General features: G+C 41.0%; 1 protein-coding gene across 1 annotated transcript in view; it reads left to right on the top strand.

Moving 5' to 3' along the window:
• IPO5 (importin 5) overlaps positions 1 to 18,338 on the top strand; it is a 358,310-nt gene that overhangs the window by 218,154 nt on the left and 121,818 nt on the right. The window contains 3 exon segments of the mRNA XM_030201357.1: positions 5,341 to 5,452; positions 6,236 to 6,291; positions 8,153 to 8,275. Coding sequence (XP_030057217.1) covers positions 5,341 to 5,452; positions 6,236 to 6,291; positions 8,153 to 8,275 — 291 coding nt within the window.

Genomic DNA, 18,338 nt, shown 5'->3' with positions numbered 1-18,338 from the left:
GGAAGTCTACCTCAAATCATTTTGGGAGCAAATTTATGGGTGTGCCTGGCATGCAAACGCAGACTCCTTTGATTACCTCACTCGTTGGGAGAACTGGTGTCAGTGCATCTTAGACGGGCTTGCACAGTGGTGTGCTGGTAAATGTTTAACAAGCTCTCTCCCTGGTCCCCCTCTGCGCCCCCCCCCCCCAGATTGCAGAGCTGGCTATAGCCGCCGGGGAGAGAGCCTGGGGGGGGGGGGGGGGCAATGCATTACTCCAGGAAAAAAAAAAATTAACTGATCCCAGGTTCCAATCTAATTCATGTTTAATATGCGATAAAATGCCATAAATAAGTAAATAAATATAAACTTTTAATGTTGAGCACCTGATTCTCAAAGTGGACATATTCCAAGCACTATACTGAAAATAAAATAAAATGATTTATTTTCTACCTTTGTTGTCTGGTGACTGTTTTTCTGATCATGCTGGCCCAGTATCCGATTCTGCTGCTATCTGTCCTCTTAACTCCGTTTCCAGGGCTTCCTTTCCATTTCTTTCCTTTCCTCCTTTCTTCTTCATTTCTGGTCCTCAGGCTTCTGTCTATTTTCTTCATCCATGTGCAGTTTTTCTCCTCTCTTTCTTTTCCCTCATCTCATCTCCTTCCTCACTCTTCCCTCCCCTCCATCCATGTCCAGCATTTCTTCTCTCTCTCCCCCTCTCCATCCACCCATACCCAGTGACCCTCCTCTCCCCTGCCCTCCATCCACCCATGTCCAGCAGTGACCCTCCTGCCTCCTCTCCCCTGCCCTGCATGCACCCATGTCCAGAAGTGACCCTTCTCTCCCCCTGCCCTGCATGCACCCAGCAACCCTCCTCTCCCCTGCCCTGCATTCACCCATACCAAGTGACCCTCCTCTCCCCTGCCGTCCATCCACCCATGTCCAGCAGTTACCCTCCTGCCTCCTCTCCCCTGCCCTGCATGCACCCAGCCATACTCAGTGACCCTCCTTTCCCCTCCATCCACAAATGCCCAGCGACTCCCTTCTCTCCCCTGCCACCCCCTCCCGAGATGTTGGCGAATTCTCCTCCCCTGCTCCATCCCTCTCGATCCGATTCAGTCCCTCCTTCCCGATCCCTCACGTCACCGACCCGACCTGATTCTTCGGGGCAGGCAGTCTTGCCTGCCCGCTGCCAGAACTGACTCCCTCGCTGGCGCTTCAACATGGCCGCCGAGACTTCAGCAGAAGTCTCGCGAGGCCGCCTCTGGAAGTCTCGGCGGCCATTTTTAAAGTGCGAACTGGCAGCGCCAGCGGGGGAGAGTCAGTTCTGGCAGCGGGTGCCGCGAAGAGTCAGGTCGGGTCGGTGACGTGAGGGATCGGGAGGGAGGGAGCCAGGGATCGTATCAGGAGGGGAGGGATGGGACCGGATCAGGAGGGAGGAGAAGAGCCGGCTCACGCGTTTCAACAACCGGCTCGCAAGAGCCGAGCAAAGTTAACAACCGGCTCGTGCGAGCCGGCTCCAGCATACCACTGGGCTTGCACCTTTGCAACTTAAATTCTCCTTCCACTACAAATCTAAAGCTTGGTTAGTCTTGAACTTAAAGTGCTAAAGCAACAAACTAGACGACTGGAAAGAGCTTGGTGTAAGTCTAAAGGCGATCACACCTTGTAAGCTTGGAAGCTCTCACTTCGCACTTACAAAATATGCATTCAAACAGGCCAAAAGAGCTTTCTACCAGAAAAAAATTCAAACGGCTATGTTGGATGCCCGGAAGCTCTACCGTCAGCTGAATTCCTTACTTGACACCACCCCAGTTACTTCGCCAAGTGAGGGCATGTCATCAGTGACCCAGTTGGCCAACCATTTCAGGAAAAAAAATCCTTCTACTTTGGAACTCACTTCCTCTAAGCTCCTCTTGTGCTGCTACCTTCCTTCAAGGCCTTGCGCCCGCACATGGCCCTTGCCCAGCTGACCGTCATTGGTCCACCTTTGAGCCAATTACCACTGAGAGGGTCTCTCTGGCCCTTCGAAAATTTTCACGTACGCACTGCAAGCTGGATTGCTGCCCTAACTACCTGCTGCAATCGGTGCCGGAATGTTTTGTTGCTGACTTTACATCCTATCTTAATTACATGCTCCAGCGCGGGCGCTTCCCCGTTGATCACGGCCATATTCTACTGACACCAATCCCGAAGGACCCGAAGTGTGAGCCTTGTATTATTAATAACTACCGCCCTGTCACTACTATCCCATTGCTCGTCAAGACTATGGAAAGCTTGGTGAATTCTCAGCTTGCTGATTATTTGGACAAATTTTCGATTCTGGATTCCGACCTCACCACAGTACCGAGACAGTACTGGTTACTCTCCTGTCCAACTTTAGAAAGGAGCTGTCTTTTGGAAAAAACATCTTACTTCTTCAGTTTGATATGTCGAGCGTGTTCGACATGGTTGACCACAATCTCCTCATGTTACTAGCTGAAAATGGTGTTGGGGGTACTGTCTTGGATTGGTTCCGGGAATTTCTGTCTTGCGGATCCTATCGGGTCAAAGTCCAGTCCTCTATTTCACCATCCTGGAGATCTCGTTGTGGGGTTCCTCAAGACTCACCCCTTTCGCCTACCCTGTTCAACATCATGCTGATACCTCTAGCAACGGCCCTTCACAACCATAGCCTGAATCCATACATCTATGCTGACGATGTGACTATCTACATCCGCTTCCGGTCTTCCATAGCTGAAATCTCAGCGGAAATTCAGGACAGTCTCACCATCATGGTCAATTGGGCTAACACATTCAAGTTTAAGCTTAATCAGGAAAAAACGCAGTGCCTCATCTTCTCCTCCCAGTTCAACAAGTCTATACTGGGCACGGTTACTGCGCAGAACTTCTCCATTCCTGTCGCAGCAAGTTTGAAACTCCTTGGGGTCATTCTGGATCCCCATTTGACTCTTGAGCTTCAAGTCTCGTCATTTATGAAGCGAATGTTCCTGTCCATGAGGTCCCTTAGGCGTATCAGGCAGTACCTACCATTTGCCCTATTCAGGACACTAATCCATTCCCTCGTCTTGAGCTATTTCGACTACTGCAATGAACTTTACACTGGTTGTAAGGAGCATGCCCTTAAGAAACTCCAGACAGTGCAGAACACAGCGGCGAGGCTGCTATTTGACAAATCTCGATTTGAGGCAGCAACGCCCCTTCGTGAGAAGCTCCACTGGCTCCCGATCAAAGAGCGGATTGAATTCAAAGTCTGTGCTCTTACCCACGAGATTGTATACAGGGACGCTCCAGCCTACATGTTCAGCCTGATCGACCTCCCACCCAGAAATTCCGTGCAGTCATCTCGCACCTACCTCATTCTCCACTTTCCTAACTGCAGGAACTTAAGATTCAAGCTGCTCTTTGCCTCTTCATTTTGCTTCCAGTGTCCCCGTTATTGGAACGCTCTGCCTTCAATGATAAAAGAGACTACTAATCACAGCCTATTCAAGAAATACCTGAAGACCTACCTATGTGATTGATCATTCTCCTCAGCTGCTTGATCTTCTGCACCTCCACCTTCCTTCCCCTCATCTACTTTATTCTCTGCTTTGCACTACTTCTATTGTGTTGTACTTTTCACCTAACATTGTAAGCCACATAGAGCCTGCCTTGGTGGGATTATGCGGGATATAAATGTTCACAATAGATAAATAAATAATGCTTTGATAATATCGCTTGCAACTATCACATTGGTGTTTGAGCGTTCCCTAGAGTGATTAGACATTGATCTGTGTAATTCTTCAACACTTTCAGTGGGTATCAAAGGATTGGACATCTGCAGTAATAGCCCATTGTGGAAAATAACCAAAAATATCAGATCAGCAACATGCAGGTACTGGGAAAACAAAGAAAAAGAATTTAAGAATTCTCAAAATGCTTTGAGCCCAACCATGTCTTTGAAGACTAGATAATGTCTAAGACCAGGAACCGATCAAATAGTTGAAATGATGGTAATGAAAAGGTGCACTGTATCTTGAAAATAGATATGCTGATTGGATAATCATAAATGTCAAAGAACATTTTGGTCAATGGATAATGATAAACAAGGTGGGCTCTTCAGTTTTCTTTGCATGTGAGTTCTATCACTTTTTTTCTATTTATTTAAAAAGTCTTACATACTACAAGTATGAGCAGGCATTAAATGCAGTAAGCAATAAAATCAAATAAAAATAAAAATTATCTGTAAAATATATTCTATAAAGAAAATGAAAACTAAAAACTGCTCACCTCAGAAACATCAAACCCACCCCATTAACCCAGAAACAGGTCTTCAATTTTTTAATGACAACTTAATAATTCAATTCAGTTCTCACATCAACAAAAGCTTATTTCCTAACTTGGTGAAACAACTGAGAATGCCCAGGTTCTCCAGTTTTGGGGACCTTCCAATAGTGAACCCTGACTAAACCTGAAAGATCCCTGTCAAATAGATGGGATACCCTGTGTGTAAAATCTTTTGGGTAAAAATTAGCACTTTAAACAGAATATCCATTCCTGCTCCAGAAGGCATATAGTTGAGACAACTGACCAAGTGCTTTCCCATCTTTCAATTAGAAATAGTCTGAGCTACCATATTTTGGACAATGTTTTATAGCCTGTGTGATTTTATGTATCTAGAATAAACTATAGGCATCTGATGCAGAAATAAAGCATACTTGTAGTTTCTCAAGTACAGTACTCAAATTCAATGAAATGTGATACTGGACCAGGGAAACTTGTTCATACAGTGTATAGCATCCACAGAAATGGTGACTTCTAAAAACCGGAGAATAGCCTTCATACTGATTGTTATATAGTGTTCAGAACATTAAAGAAAGACTCGATTGCATTTTGGAGGATACTTGTTTCCACATTTTTTACATCTTATATTCTATAAAATTTGCTTAAATGATGCTTTTGTTTTTGAAATGCTATTTCCTATCAACTACTTTATGTAGTTATATATGCTAGGATAGGTTTATAAATATTTTAGGGTTTTGTTTTGTTTTTTTAAACCAAGGTGCACTAGCATTTTTATCTTGTCCTAAAAGTTAGCTGTCACTAAATGCCGAGGTGCCCATTATGTTCCTATGGGTGTCTCAGCATTTAACATGAGCTAAAAATGCTAGCGCACCTTAGTAAAAAAAAAAACCCAAGTATATACTGTTCTAGTCACTCATAAAATTACCCTTTCCCATGGAGACAGGTCACATAACCCAGAGTATCAGTTACATGTAAGTAACATTTTTTGTTGTGCAGATCCCAGCCTATATGTCAGGTGTCTGTTTGCTATAATATGATACAAGGTAGCTAATAACAAATGTTTCAATTTACTAGTGTATTGAAGTAATGGGAGATGGATGCCTTAACAGTGAACATTTTGAAGAGCTTGGAGGAATATTGAAAGGAAAGCTGGAAGAACACTTTAAAAATCAAGAGATAAGACAGGGTAAGTAAAAAAAAATTTAAGATTGTACTACTGATGTTGCTCATTCCTAAAAAACCCATCAGATCTTGAGCAGCACAAAAGGGTTGTATTTGGAATACAGTGAAACTATTATTCTTTGAGATGCTGTTAGCTAACATGCATTGTTACATTAAAATCTTGACATGAGTTGTCTAAAGAAGTGATTTGTGCAGACAATAGCAGCAGCAGCAGGTTACATTGTGGTAAAAGGGATGGGATAAGGCCTCACCTTTTCTGATCATTTTACATTGACTTCCTGTTGATCTGCAAATGTTTAAATTGCTGGCTTCTGTGTGTTAATTTGGATCTAGTAGGGTTTTATGCTTATCGGTATGAGCTACTTGTACCTTATGTCAGAGATGAGGCTGATGATGAATTTGTCTTTAAAGGGAGCTGCACCCCAATTTTTGAAATAAGCTTCCTGGGTAGTTGAAATCCAAACTCTTACTTTCTTCTCAGAAAAAAAATTAAAAATCCACTATTTGAAGAGTCGGATTGATTGTGAATGCAAGGTAGTTGAAGCTATTATGCTTTTTAGTTTGTTTTATGGAGTTGAGCCTTGATTGTTTTAGGATTTTGGTTGGGCTTTTATGAAAATTATGATGATATGTATGTTGTGGTGATGTTGATTTCCCAGGTCCCTATTTTGGCTGTGATGCAGTCTGTAAAAACTTGCATAATTAGTGTAATGGTTTTTATTGGAGCTGGAGCACTTTTCATTTCAGTGCACCGCCCTTAACATTAGTTTTGTTCTGGTTTTTTAAGTCAAACGGCAAGATGAAGACTATGATGAGCAAGTTGAAGAATCACTACAAGATGAAGTAAGCCACTTAATCTTCCACTTTTGGTAAAAGATAGCTTTTAAGCACTGAGATCAATTATCAATATGATTTTTGAAGGTAAAAAAAAAGTTACCTGCTTAAATTGAATATTGTCCAACTTCCATATAGTTACAGTTGATGTACTTTCAACTTCATTGGAAGGAGTTGCTCCTAGGGATACATTCATGTTGGAAGTGGAAGCGTATGTGCATAGACTGGGTAGTCTGAAAGGCAGTCTTTTAAGCAAATTCTACCTGCACAAAAATAGGTCCAAGTTTCCACATGCACTTTGTACCTACAAGTAAAAAGCATGTGTGGTCCTTGCACTCAAGGGGCAGTTTGAAAATTGCCCTCTTATACTAACTGTAGGGAGTAACTCAAATTAATTGCATTTGGTTATGTATGTTATAGTATTTTAGAAGTACATACTGCAGTGGTTTCCAGACTTTGGTTTGGGACCCCAAATGAGGTAATTTCATGAATGGAGTCACAGAAATAGGGCAGCTCATGTCCCTCTGGACTTCCCTATGACACATATTCCTAGTAGTGGTAGTCCATCATGATACTTGTTTCTGCTCTCTCTTGTGTATTTTTTTTTTTTGTAGCATGGGAAACCTATGTAGAGCTTATTTATTGCATTTCATCCAATACACATTGCATATGAATACACAGTTGTAGGAAATAGCATCCCATAAGAAATAAATTAGAAATATTAGTAAACCAAAATAGTAAATAATTTGATGGTAAGCACTCTTAGACATCAAATATGGTAAGAGAAAGCAAGAAGATAGAAAATTGAAGAGCAAACTTTCATTGGAGAAAATATATTATGTTTGAACAACAAATGAAACTTTTTTTTTTATATATCAGAATATTGTGTGTCGGCAGGCAGTCTGGATGTTTCGCACATTGTGCAAACTTTCTTGGGTGCCAATTGTTTTGCCATTTATTTAGATTTTGCTCACACCTTTTTCAGTAGTAGCTCAAGGTGAGTTACATTCAGGTACATTGGATATTTCTCTGTCCCAGGAGGGCTCACAATCTAAGTTTGTACCTGAGGCAATGGAGGGTTAAGTGACTTGCCCAAGATCACGAGGAGCAGCAGTGGGATTTGAACCGACCACCTCTGGATTGCAAGACCAGTGCTCTAACCACTAGGCCACTCCACCACTGAAACTGGTAGTTGCTTTTGCTCTGACATTAGATTGGGATTGTGTATTGGGGTGCTATTTTCATAACCATGAGGCATTATTTTTAGGTTTAAAACCTTCCATTTTCCCTGATGTTTCAAAAAGTACCCAGATGTAAAGAGCTTTTGGCTTTGAGACGTCTTAATCCAATGTGGGGCTCAGTTTCTAGTATGTTTCCCCTGTAAGTGTGCTTTGAAACTTCAGGGGAAGCAATTCTTTTGGATACCTGACCACTTAAAAAAAATTTTCCCCTCTGAATTGCCAACCTCATGAGGTTGCACTTTAGTTTTAGCTTGTTCTAGGCAAATGTTGCAGGGATTGTGATCCTCTGTTTTTGACTTTTTATTTAATTCCTTTTTCCCTCTTCAATTTTCTATCTTCTAAGCCAGTTCTAAACTTTTAAGTGTGTTTCCTTAGCAAACATACTTTCAAGGTACACACATAACTTCTGAAGCTCAACATGAGGGAGAGAAGAGAAGAGACTTGATGCATCATATGGGAATGGTCCTCTATTAAAAAAAAAAATTCCTTGCAGTTTAGTGTCCTGAAATGTATCATGTAAACTGGTTTGAACAATTTAAGTATTGGGAGGACACCTGTAATTGCAGAGAACTGTGGTAAGGATCTGAAACTCATACCCTCTTATTATTCTCTCATTTTTATTCTTACAGGATGATAATGATGTTTACATTTTGACTAAAGTTTCGGATATTTTGCATTCAGTATTCAGCAGTTACAAGGAGAAAGTGCTACCATGGTTTGAACAGCTGTTGCCACTAATAGTCAATTTAATTGTAAGTCCTATATTTGTTTTGTACTTTGCTGTGTTCTGTGCTACCTTCTGGAGCTGTGGTTTTCTACAACACAGCTCTGATGTTAACATTTTTGTTTCTGTGAGGACAAACAGGATAAAACAAAGTCCAGTGTAGTAAACTGTGTATCAAAGCACTTCAAGAGTTTATAGTGCTTTCTAGCAAGTATATTTGCACCTGTGTGAGAACTTCAGCATTGGTGTCATCAGATGGGTGCCTCTGTTCTGTTTTTATGTTGTGCCTATCAGATGCCTTATCTCCACTGTTTTCTCTCAAACCTTATTCAAAAAGTGCATCGGGTAATGTCAGTTAAATTTTCAATTATTTAAGATTCCTTGATTATTTTTTGTGTGACTATGACTTGTACCAGTACATCAGCCTGGGTTTTGAACCCAGTGGATTTTACATGGGTTGTTTTTCTTAGAAACGGAAGAGCCCCAGTGGCTTCAAGAAGTGTGGGCAGTGGAGCAGCATGATTGATACATATAACTGGTACCCTCTGTGCCTTGGACCATGAACAGAAGAATACCAGCTGCATCAAGGATCTAGATGTTTGTCCCCTTAGCTGTTGAGCAAAAGTACTCTTCTAGTTTGTCCAACCAAGTGCATTGATGACATAGGCATCCAACATCAAAAGACCCACAAGGTGCACTAACATTGGGGTTTGACATTGAATCCTATAAGTTGAACATTGTTAAAAGCCATTCAGATGAACCACTGTCAAAGTTCTATCTGAAAAAAAAAAATGAAGGATTCTACCACTTTGACACATGCATTGAGGGATTCCAGTGTTGAGTGAAGCAGTAAGAGATTTTACCATCTAGTGTGGCAGTCCCTAGACCCTTTTTCCAGTTCCATATAAAAATGGATTGAAATACCTTCTACAGCTATCAGTCATGTTTGAAAACCAACTCAGAATTCATCCTAGTGCGGTAGACATTTATTATAGCCAGGCAGAAGGTAAATTCATTTAGTTTCTCCCACTATTTTGGGACCTCATTGTGGTGCTAACCTAGCTAATTGAAGATTCCTTTTGAGTCACTAGGTTCCTGAGTTGAAGTTCTTATTTCTGGTGGCAGTTGCTTTGACATGCAGACTCAACGATGTTCAGAGCTTAGTGACTGATACTGCCTATACAAATTCTTTCAACAATAGGGTGGATTTGTGCATTCGTCATCCTAAATTGGTATCAACATATTTCGTAACCAATTATCCTAACAGTGTTTTTCCCCAGTCTGTATGTCTACAATGGTGAGCGTGCCTTGGACACCTTGGATTCCCAAAGAGTCTTTTATCTCTAGCTCAGTAATTCACCCAGCTTTTTGTTTCTTTTGATTGGCTAGCAGATTGCATCTCTTTATGTCCAGGCAGCTATGACTCTGGAAAGAGCATGTAAAAACTTGCAACGTCATCTATGTTGAGGTTGCTGGCCCATCTGAGATCATTTTTGAGTTCAGCCTGCATGGAAGAGATGCAGGGCTTGTGATATGGACTTCAGTAGACACATTCATGTCATACTGATTTATAGAGTGATTCCCCATGCACACATAGCTAATTCTTTCCAATTCAGTGTGCATATGGTCATGCGTTCCCAACCATTCTCTCCCCTACAGCTATTGCACCAGTTTTTGCTGGGCAAGCTCTTGATTCTGATTTGTATTTCATGTTCCTGGTAAATTCTGTTGTGAAACTTTAAACCATATAGCTTCCTTAATGGTTGCTTTGTATAGTGACACCTAGTTACTGAACCACATAGCTTGGAACTGATTTAATATGTGATTGCCTTATAGTAAGCGAAAAGCACAGTAATACCTGATGACTTGGTACAATGACTCCCTCTAATTAAACTATACATTTTTTATCCTGCTAGACCAGTCCAGATCATTCGGTTGTGTCACCCTACCAGCAGATGGAAGCAGGGAAACTGAAACTTGAGATATCACTAATATAAGGAGTGGTATAGCCTAGAATTTTAGTGTTTCTCTTCCTCCATCAACCGAAGTTGGATTGGTACAGCAGAATTCCTCAGGACAGACTGCACTCCTAAAGGTGCAATCTACAGCCCATAACCCTGTGGTGTTCCCAGGGATCAGTCCATGGACCTTTCTTCCTGGTTGAATTTGGAGAGTGTGCCCTGCCTGACCCCTGAGCCTTAACCTATATGGGTTCTTGCTCCATATGGCTGTGCTGGCCGTAGTCCCAAGGGACTGCTGCCACTTGTGTCCTTTAAAAAAATGTTGTTGGTGTTGCTGTCTTCCCCCCACCCCCTTTCTTACTATCATGCCTCCCTCCCCCGCCTCTTTCTGCCTTCCCTAATCCCAGTTGCCTCTGCGGTTAAATCTGGACTGGCTGTAAATCAAGTTTATTAAAAATAATTAAAAAAAAGGCCAGCTGGGACTTTTAAAAGGAAGCAGAGGGTTTAAGGAGAAACAAGAGAGCTTAGAGCTCAGGCAATGGATGTGAGGGTCCTTGATCAGTCAGCTGCAGCAGGGGCTCTTAAGGGAGTGGCCAACAATTGCAGTGAGATCCTGATGTCATGTTGCAAATGTGGGACAGATTAGATTTGACATCCTCATTAGTGACAAGGCCAGTGGGAGTAGAGCTGATTTTGGCAAGGAAGGGTGCATGTTGAGGCAGCAGTACTGTGGGCCGCAAGAGAGAAGTCGGGAGGCAAAATGATTTCCATTCCTTTCCAAAACTAGCTTCAATAGTAGTTACCTGCGGTGGTCCATCAGATTCGATCTGAGTCTCATCTAATTAAGTTTCTTTTTTTGTGGGGATTGGTTGCTTTTCGGGGAGGACTTAGTTGGTCAGGGACCTGGGTGAGGCATGGCTACAATATGTCCCCAAGGATAAGAATATGTTCAAGGGCCAGAGATTCTGGGAATCAGTTCCATGCAAGAGACGTTACTCTACTTCTGCCTCCATAAAGGCACAGATGAGAGTGCATTCATGGGGGCTAGGAGGATGAGGAATGACTGACCCTCTGCCATCGCTGGCAATGAGGAACAGTGGGACCCTCTTTGTTGGTGGTGGGAGGGGGGGTTGGATCTGTCCTGCCAGTTGCTCTGGTGACCTCTGACCAGAGAGTTCTGGAGGTGGTTGAGATGCATTTATGGTGTTGCTCTGCCAATTAGCCATCAAGTGAAGAATGTTGGACAAGCTTCAGTGCTTGCCCCATTTGGGAGTTAATTTGTGGTTGTTAATCGTCGGTCAAACTGGGGGAGTGTTGATCTCCCTGGATCTTTCCAAGTCTTATTTCCATGTAGTCATCTGGGACATACACAAGCACGTGGTTTACATGAAGGGCAAATATTTTCAGTTTAGGGCAGTCACCTTTAGGCTCACAACTGCCCTTCATACCTTTTCTAAGGTTATGGTAATGGTGGCAGCACTTTTGTGCAAGCAATGAATTTTGAATTGAACCCTACTTGGTGATTGGTTGACCCAGGCTTATTGATTTTTTTCTTTATTATTTGCATATTAGAAATTTATCATTCAAGCAAAAAGATCACTTGTACAGAAAGCTGTCCAGATATGTATCTAAATATAAGGGGGGTAAAAAGAGAAAAATAAGACAACTGTAACAGCTAAAGTCCACAATAATTGCAGTGAAAAAGGGGGAAAAGGATAAATACAAAAAAGTAATATTTTAAAGACCTAACTAGAACACTACTTCTGGAAAATTAATCTTAACTTAGAGCACTCACTAAGATATAACCTCCCCCATACTGCCCCAAGCTGCAAAACACCTGGCCACATCAACAAGAACTGCTTCCTTCTCTGAGTTTCTCAAGCCACATCTGGAAACATCTAAATTTTTTAAATTAAGAAATAATTTCTGCTGATGCATAAAGAACAACTTCAGTAGCCATTCCCTATCAGAAAATAAGGCTAACATGACTACTAATGTTCCTGAAGTGATCTAAAGTCAGAAATCTTCAACAAGGCTGAGACATCCGAACTATCTCTTTCCACATTTAAACTCTCTTGATTCTGTGCTGGTTGCCCAGGTTTCTTCTGAGATAATAAATCTTCACAAATGGTGGAAGTATAATGTAATAAAGATATGTCTGTTGGGGAATTGCACTAACCTGCAGTGTGTAATGTTTAAGGAAATGTGCTCAGAACATAAGGACTAGATTCTTATTCTCAAGTACAAATAAAGTTTATTTACAATACTGATAACCCAATAATTTTAGAAGACAGTTTACTGATCCTACCCAAGGGATTTGTGCCACAAGGTAAATATTTTTAGCAAGGCAGAATTATTAATTATAATGCAATAGACCATTGTAGACCACGTGTCTTTAAATAAAAGAAAGCAAACAAAAGGTTACAAATTAACTCTGTCAACTGCTGAGCAAGATGTAAATAGGAGCAACAAACATAGGTCCCTACTTACTAAGGTGAGTTAGCGTTTTTAACGTGCCCACAAGCGCACACGTTATCCGTGTAGGCGCCTATAGGGATATTGTAGGTGCGTACACTGTTAATGCTGATACATGGTTAATGCACGTTAAAAACACTAACATGCCTATAACATGGCTAAGTAAACAGAGCCCATAGTTTGAAATGTTTATATGTGAATGCCAGAAGCCTAAGAAATAAGATGAAAGAGTTAGAATATATTGAATTAAATGAAAAATTAGATATAATAGGCATCTCTGAGACCTGATGGAAGGAGGATAACCAGTGGGACACTGTCATACTAGGGTACAACTTATGTCGTAGTGATAGGATGGATCGAATTGGTGGAGGAGTAGCATTGTATGTTAAGGAGGGCCTTGAATCAAGTAGATTGAAAATTCTGCAGGAAACAAAACACATCTTGGAATCCCTGTGGATCGGAATTCCATGTGTAAAGGGGAAAAGGATAGTGATAGGAGTGTACTACTGTCCACCTGGCCAGGATGAACAGATGGATGTAGAAATGTTATCGGAAATTAGAGAGGCTAACACACTGGGCAACACATTATTAATGGGTGATTTAAATTACCCCAATATTGTTTGGGTGAATATAACATCAGGGAATGCTTTGGAGGTAAATTTCCTTGATGAAATCAAGGACTGCTTTATAGAGCAGCTGCTACGGGAGCCAACAAGAGGAGGAAAAATTCTAGACCTAGTCCTTAATGGAGTGCATGATGTGGTGCAGGTCTGCTTGATAACAGTGATCATAATATGATCAGTTTTGATAGCTGCTTTGGAAAGTACACACAGGAAATACAATATGTTAGCATTTAACTTTCAAAAAGGAGACTGATAAAATGAGAATGGTAAAAAAAAAAAAAAAAAAAAAAAAAGAGGAGCAGCAATGATGGTCAAAAATTTACTTCAGGCATGGACGCTGTTCAAAAATACCATCCTGGAAGCCCAAGCCAAATATATTCCATGTATTAAAAAAGGAGGAAGGAAGAAGCCAGCATGGTTAAAAAATGATGTGAAAGAAGCTATTAGAGCTAAAAGAAAATCCTTCAGAAAATGGAAGAAAGATCAGACTGAAAATAATAAGAAACAGCATAAAGTCAGCTGCAAAGCACTGATAAGGAAGGTAAAGAGGGACTTTGAAAAAAAGATTGCATTGGAGGCAAAAACATATAGTAACAAATTTTTTTAGGTATATTAAAAGCAAGAAGCCGGCAAAAAAAAAATCAGTTGGACTGCTAGATGACCGAGGGGTAAAAGGGGGCACTCAGGGAAGACAAAGCCATAGCGGAGAGATTAAATGAATTCTTTGATTCAGTCTTCACCGAGGAAGATTTGGGAGAGATACTGGTGCCAAAAGTAGTATTCAGTGCTGACGAGTCAGAGAAACTGAATCAAATCTGTATAAACCTGGAGGACGTAATGGCGCAATTTGACAAACTGAAGAGTAGCAAATCGCCTGGACTGGATGGTATACATCCCAGAGTTCTGATAGAATTGAAAAATGAACTTGCAGAACTATTGGTAGTAATATGTAAGTTATCTTTAAAATTGAGCATGGTACTGAAAGATTGGAGGGTGGCCAATGTAACATTGATTTTTTTTTTTTTTAAAAGGTTTAGAGGTGATCTGGGAAATTATAGACTGGTGAGCCTGACATCGTTGCTGGGCAAAAGAACAAAAATTACAGTGCATATTCAAAAGCATGGATTAATAAGACAAAGCCAACATGTATTTAGTGAAGGGAAATCTTGCCTCACCAATCTATTACATTTCTTTGAGGGAGTGAACAAACATGTGGATAAAGGTGAGCTGGTCAGTATTGTGTATCTGGATTTTCAAAAGGCATTTGACAAAGTACCTCATGAAAGACTCCAGAGGAAATTGGAGAGTCATGGGTAGGGTTTAATGGTCAGTATTCTCAATGGAGAAGAGTAGACAGTGAGGTTCCCTAGGGGTCCGTGCTGACACCATTGCTTTTTAACATATTCATAAATGGTCTAGAGCTGGGAATAACTACTGAGAAATAAATTCACTGATGACACAGTTATTCACAAGAGGATTGTGAAAAATTACAAGAGAACCTTATGAGACTAGGAAACTGTGCATCCAAATGGCAGAAGACATTTAATGTGAGGAAGTGGAAAGTGATTCATGTGGGAAAGAGGAACCCAAACTATAGCTAAGCAACGCAAGGTTTCACATTAGGAGTCACCGACCAGGAAAGGGATCTAGGTGTCATCATTAATGATATGTTGAAACCCTCTGCTCAGTGTGCGGTGGCGGCTAAGAAAGCAAATAGAATGTTAAGTATTAGGAAAGGAATGGAAAACCAAAATGGGGACGTTATAATGCCTTTGTATTGCTCCATGGTGCAGTCACACCTTGAATACTGTGTGCAATTCTGGTCACTGCATCTAAGAAAAAGAATCTATCTATTTAGATAGATAAATAGATAGGTAGATGTATGTATAGGTATTAGAATTAGAAAAGGTACAGGGAAGGGCGATGAAAACAATAAAGGGGATGGGACGACTTCCCTATGAGGAAAGGCTATAGCGGCTAGGGCTCTTCAGTTTGGAGAAAAGACGGCTAAGGGGAGATATGATAGAGGTTTATAAAATAATGAGTGGAGTGGAACGGGTAGACGTGAATCACTTGTTTATTCTTTCCAAAAATACTAGGACAAGGTGCATGCAATGAAGCTAGAAAATAGTACATTTATTTATTTATTTGTTATATTTGTATCCCACATTTTCCCACCTGTTTGCAGGCTCAGTGTGGCTTACATAGTACTGGAGAGGCCTTTGCAGACTCTAGTGTGAACAGATACAAAGTGATGTTGTGGTACGATAAAGTTCATGTGGCACAGCCACATTAGGGAATCGTAGAACGGAAGAGTTGTGTTATGTCCATTACGTGCTTTAGTTTGGTTGTGTTGCAGAGATCAAGCATTTAAGTTGGATCGGTAGGTTATGCCTTTTTAAACAGGTTAGTTTTGAGTGATTTCAGGAAGTTTAGGTGGTCGTATGTCATTTTCAAGGCTTTTGGTAATGCGTTCCACTGTTGTGTGCTCATGTGGGAAAAACTGGATGCATAAGTTGATTTGTATTTAAGTCCTTTGCAGCTTGGGTAGTGCAGATTTAGATAAATTCGTGTTGATTCGGATGTGTTTCTAATTAGTAAGTTGATCAAGTCTGTCATGTATCTCGGGGCTTCGCCGTAGATAATTTTGTGAACCAGGGTGCAGATTTTGAAGTTGATGCGTTCTTTGGGAGCCAGTGTAGTTTTTCGCGGAGGGGTTTTGTGCTTTCAAATTGCGTTTTACCAAATATAATCCAATTCTGTGTTTTGAGCGGTCTGAAATTTCTTTAATGTTCTTTACATCCTGCATAAATTCCATTGCAGTAGTCTGCGAGGCTTAATACCATTGATTGTATCAGGTTGCAAAATGTTTCCCTCGGGAAGAATTGTTTCATGCATTTGAGTTTCCACATTGAGTGGAACATTTTCTTTGTTGTGGATGCCACTTGGCTCTCTAGTGTTGAGTTACGGTCCATTGTAACGCCAAGGATTTTCAGGCTGTCTGAGATAGGAAGGGTGTGATCTGGGGTGTTGATACTTGTGGGATTGTCTGCGCTGTGTTGGGATGAGAGGATGAGACAGTGTGTTTTTTCTTTATTGAGTTTTAGTTGAAATGCATTTGCCCATGAATCCATGATGTTCACGCTGAGCTTGATTTCGTTGGTGATTTCTGTCAGTTTGCTTTTGTAAGGAATGTATATTGTGACATCATCTGCATATATGAAAGGGTTAAGGCCTTGGTTGGATAAGGACTTGGCAAGTGGGGGTCATCATTAAGTTGAATAGGATCGGTGATAGCGGTGATCCTTGTGGTACTCCACAGTCTGCTTTCCATGGTGATGATATGTTTGAATTTGATTTTACTTATGTTCTTGTGGTTAGGAAGCCCTTGATCCAGCTAAGTATGTTTCCACCAATCCCGAACTTATCTAATAATCTTATTAATATATTATGGTTTACCATGTCAAATGCACTCGAATGCGCATTACATATGTTGAATTGGAGGAGAAGGATGTTTTTGCCTGTTGCTATTTCCTGCTTGAATTTGGCTAGAAGAGTGAGTAATACTGTTTCAGTGCTGTGGAGGGGGCGAAAACCTGACTGTGATTCGTGTAATATTGAGAATTTGTTTATATAATCTGCAAGTTGTTTGGTTACCATGCTTTCCATCAGTCTGACCACCAACAGGATAGATGCTACTGGACGGTAGTTAGTGATTTCATTTGTTTTTTTCTTGGTATCTTTTGGTATTGGGGTGAGTAGGATATTGCCATTTTCCTTAGGGGAAATTCCTTGATGTGGGATGTGAGGTCTGCTATGAAGCGGTCAGAGGCGGATTTCATCAGGTAGCTGGGACAGGCATCTAGTTTACAGAGAGTGTTGGAAAACCTACTAATCGCCTGGGTAACTGTTTCAGTGGTAAGGAGGGCGAAGTTTAACCAGGTCCGGTCTGCCGGGTATTCTCTAATGGTTGGGTCCAACTCATTAAGGAAGTTTTCAATGTCAGTGTTCTGAGGTAGCATGTTGCGTAGATTTACAATTTTTTCATTGAAATACTTCGCAAGTTTATCTGCAGATGGGATGTCTGTATTCGTGGTAGTGACCAAGTTGGTGTCTAGGAGTTTTTTCACGAGTTGGTATAATTTCTTCGTGTCTTTGTAATCTGTCCCTATTTTGGTTTTATAGTATGATCTTTTGGTCTGTCTTATTGCGTATTTGTATTTTCTTTGTGTTTGTTTCCATGTGTTGAGTGTATGTTCATCTTTTGTTTTATTCCATGCTCGTTAGAGTTTCCTGGTTTGTGTTTTTAGCTTTTTCAGTTCATCGTTGAACCATGGTGTTGTTATGTTTGCATGAGCTTCGTGTTCGTAAGGGTGCAGTTTCATCTAGTATGCTTTTGCATCTTTTATCCCATTTTATGAGGTAGTATATGGAGTCTGTGCTGTCCATTCGTTATTGTATATCAGTTGCCAGAATGTTTTCGTGTTTAGTTGACTTCTTGTGCTGTAAGATGTGTGTTCTTGTGTTCGTTTTAAGCCCTTCTTCCGCCAATGTACGGATAAGTTTACTTTGTAGTGGTCGGTCTAGGGTGTTTCTGTCCATTTAGTATCTGTTATTGTTAGGTTCTGGTCTGATGAAAGTTTGTGTGAGATGAGATCAAGTGTGTGCCCTTTGACGTGGGTTGCTTGCATTTGTGGCCATTTGAGATCCCATAAACAGAGGAATTCCTTACATTCTCGTGAGTTGATAGAGTTCGGGTCTTCTAAGTGAAGGTTGATGTCTCCTAATACTAGTATGTTGGAGTTGGTTATACATGTATTTGAAATGAAGTCCATGAAGTTAGTCTGCCTTCGTTCCAATTCCCTGGAGGTCTGTAAAACAAGACACAATTCAAATGATCGTGTAGGGCTTTGTTGTGGAGTCTGATTGAGGCAATTTCAAGTTGAGGTGTTATGGACTCGGCAGTGGTAAAGTGGGACCGATAGATTAGTGCTATGCCTCCGCCTCTCTTTTCTTTTCTGGTCCAGTGTGT

Source organism: Microcaecilia unicolor, chromosome 4, assembly GCF_901765095.1.
Source record: "Microcaecilia unicolor chromosome 4, aMicUni1.1, whole genome shotgun sequence".
In the NCBI taxonomy this organism is placed as follows: Eukaryota; Metazoa; Chordata; class Amphibia; order Gymnophiona; family Siphonopidae; genus Microcaecilia; species Microcaecilia unicolor.
This window is presented reverse-complemented; position numbering and strand designations above follow the sequence as displayed.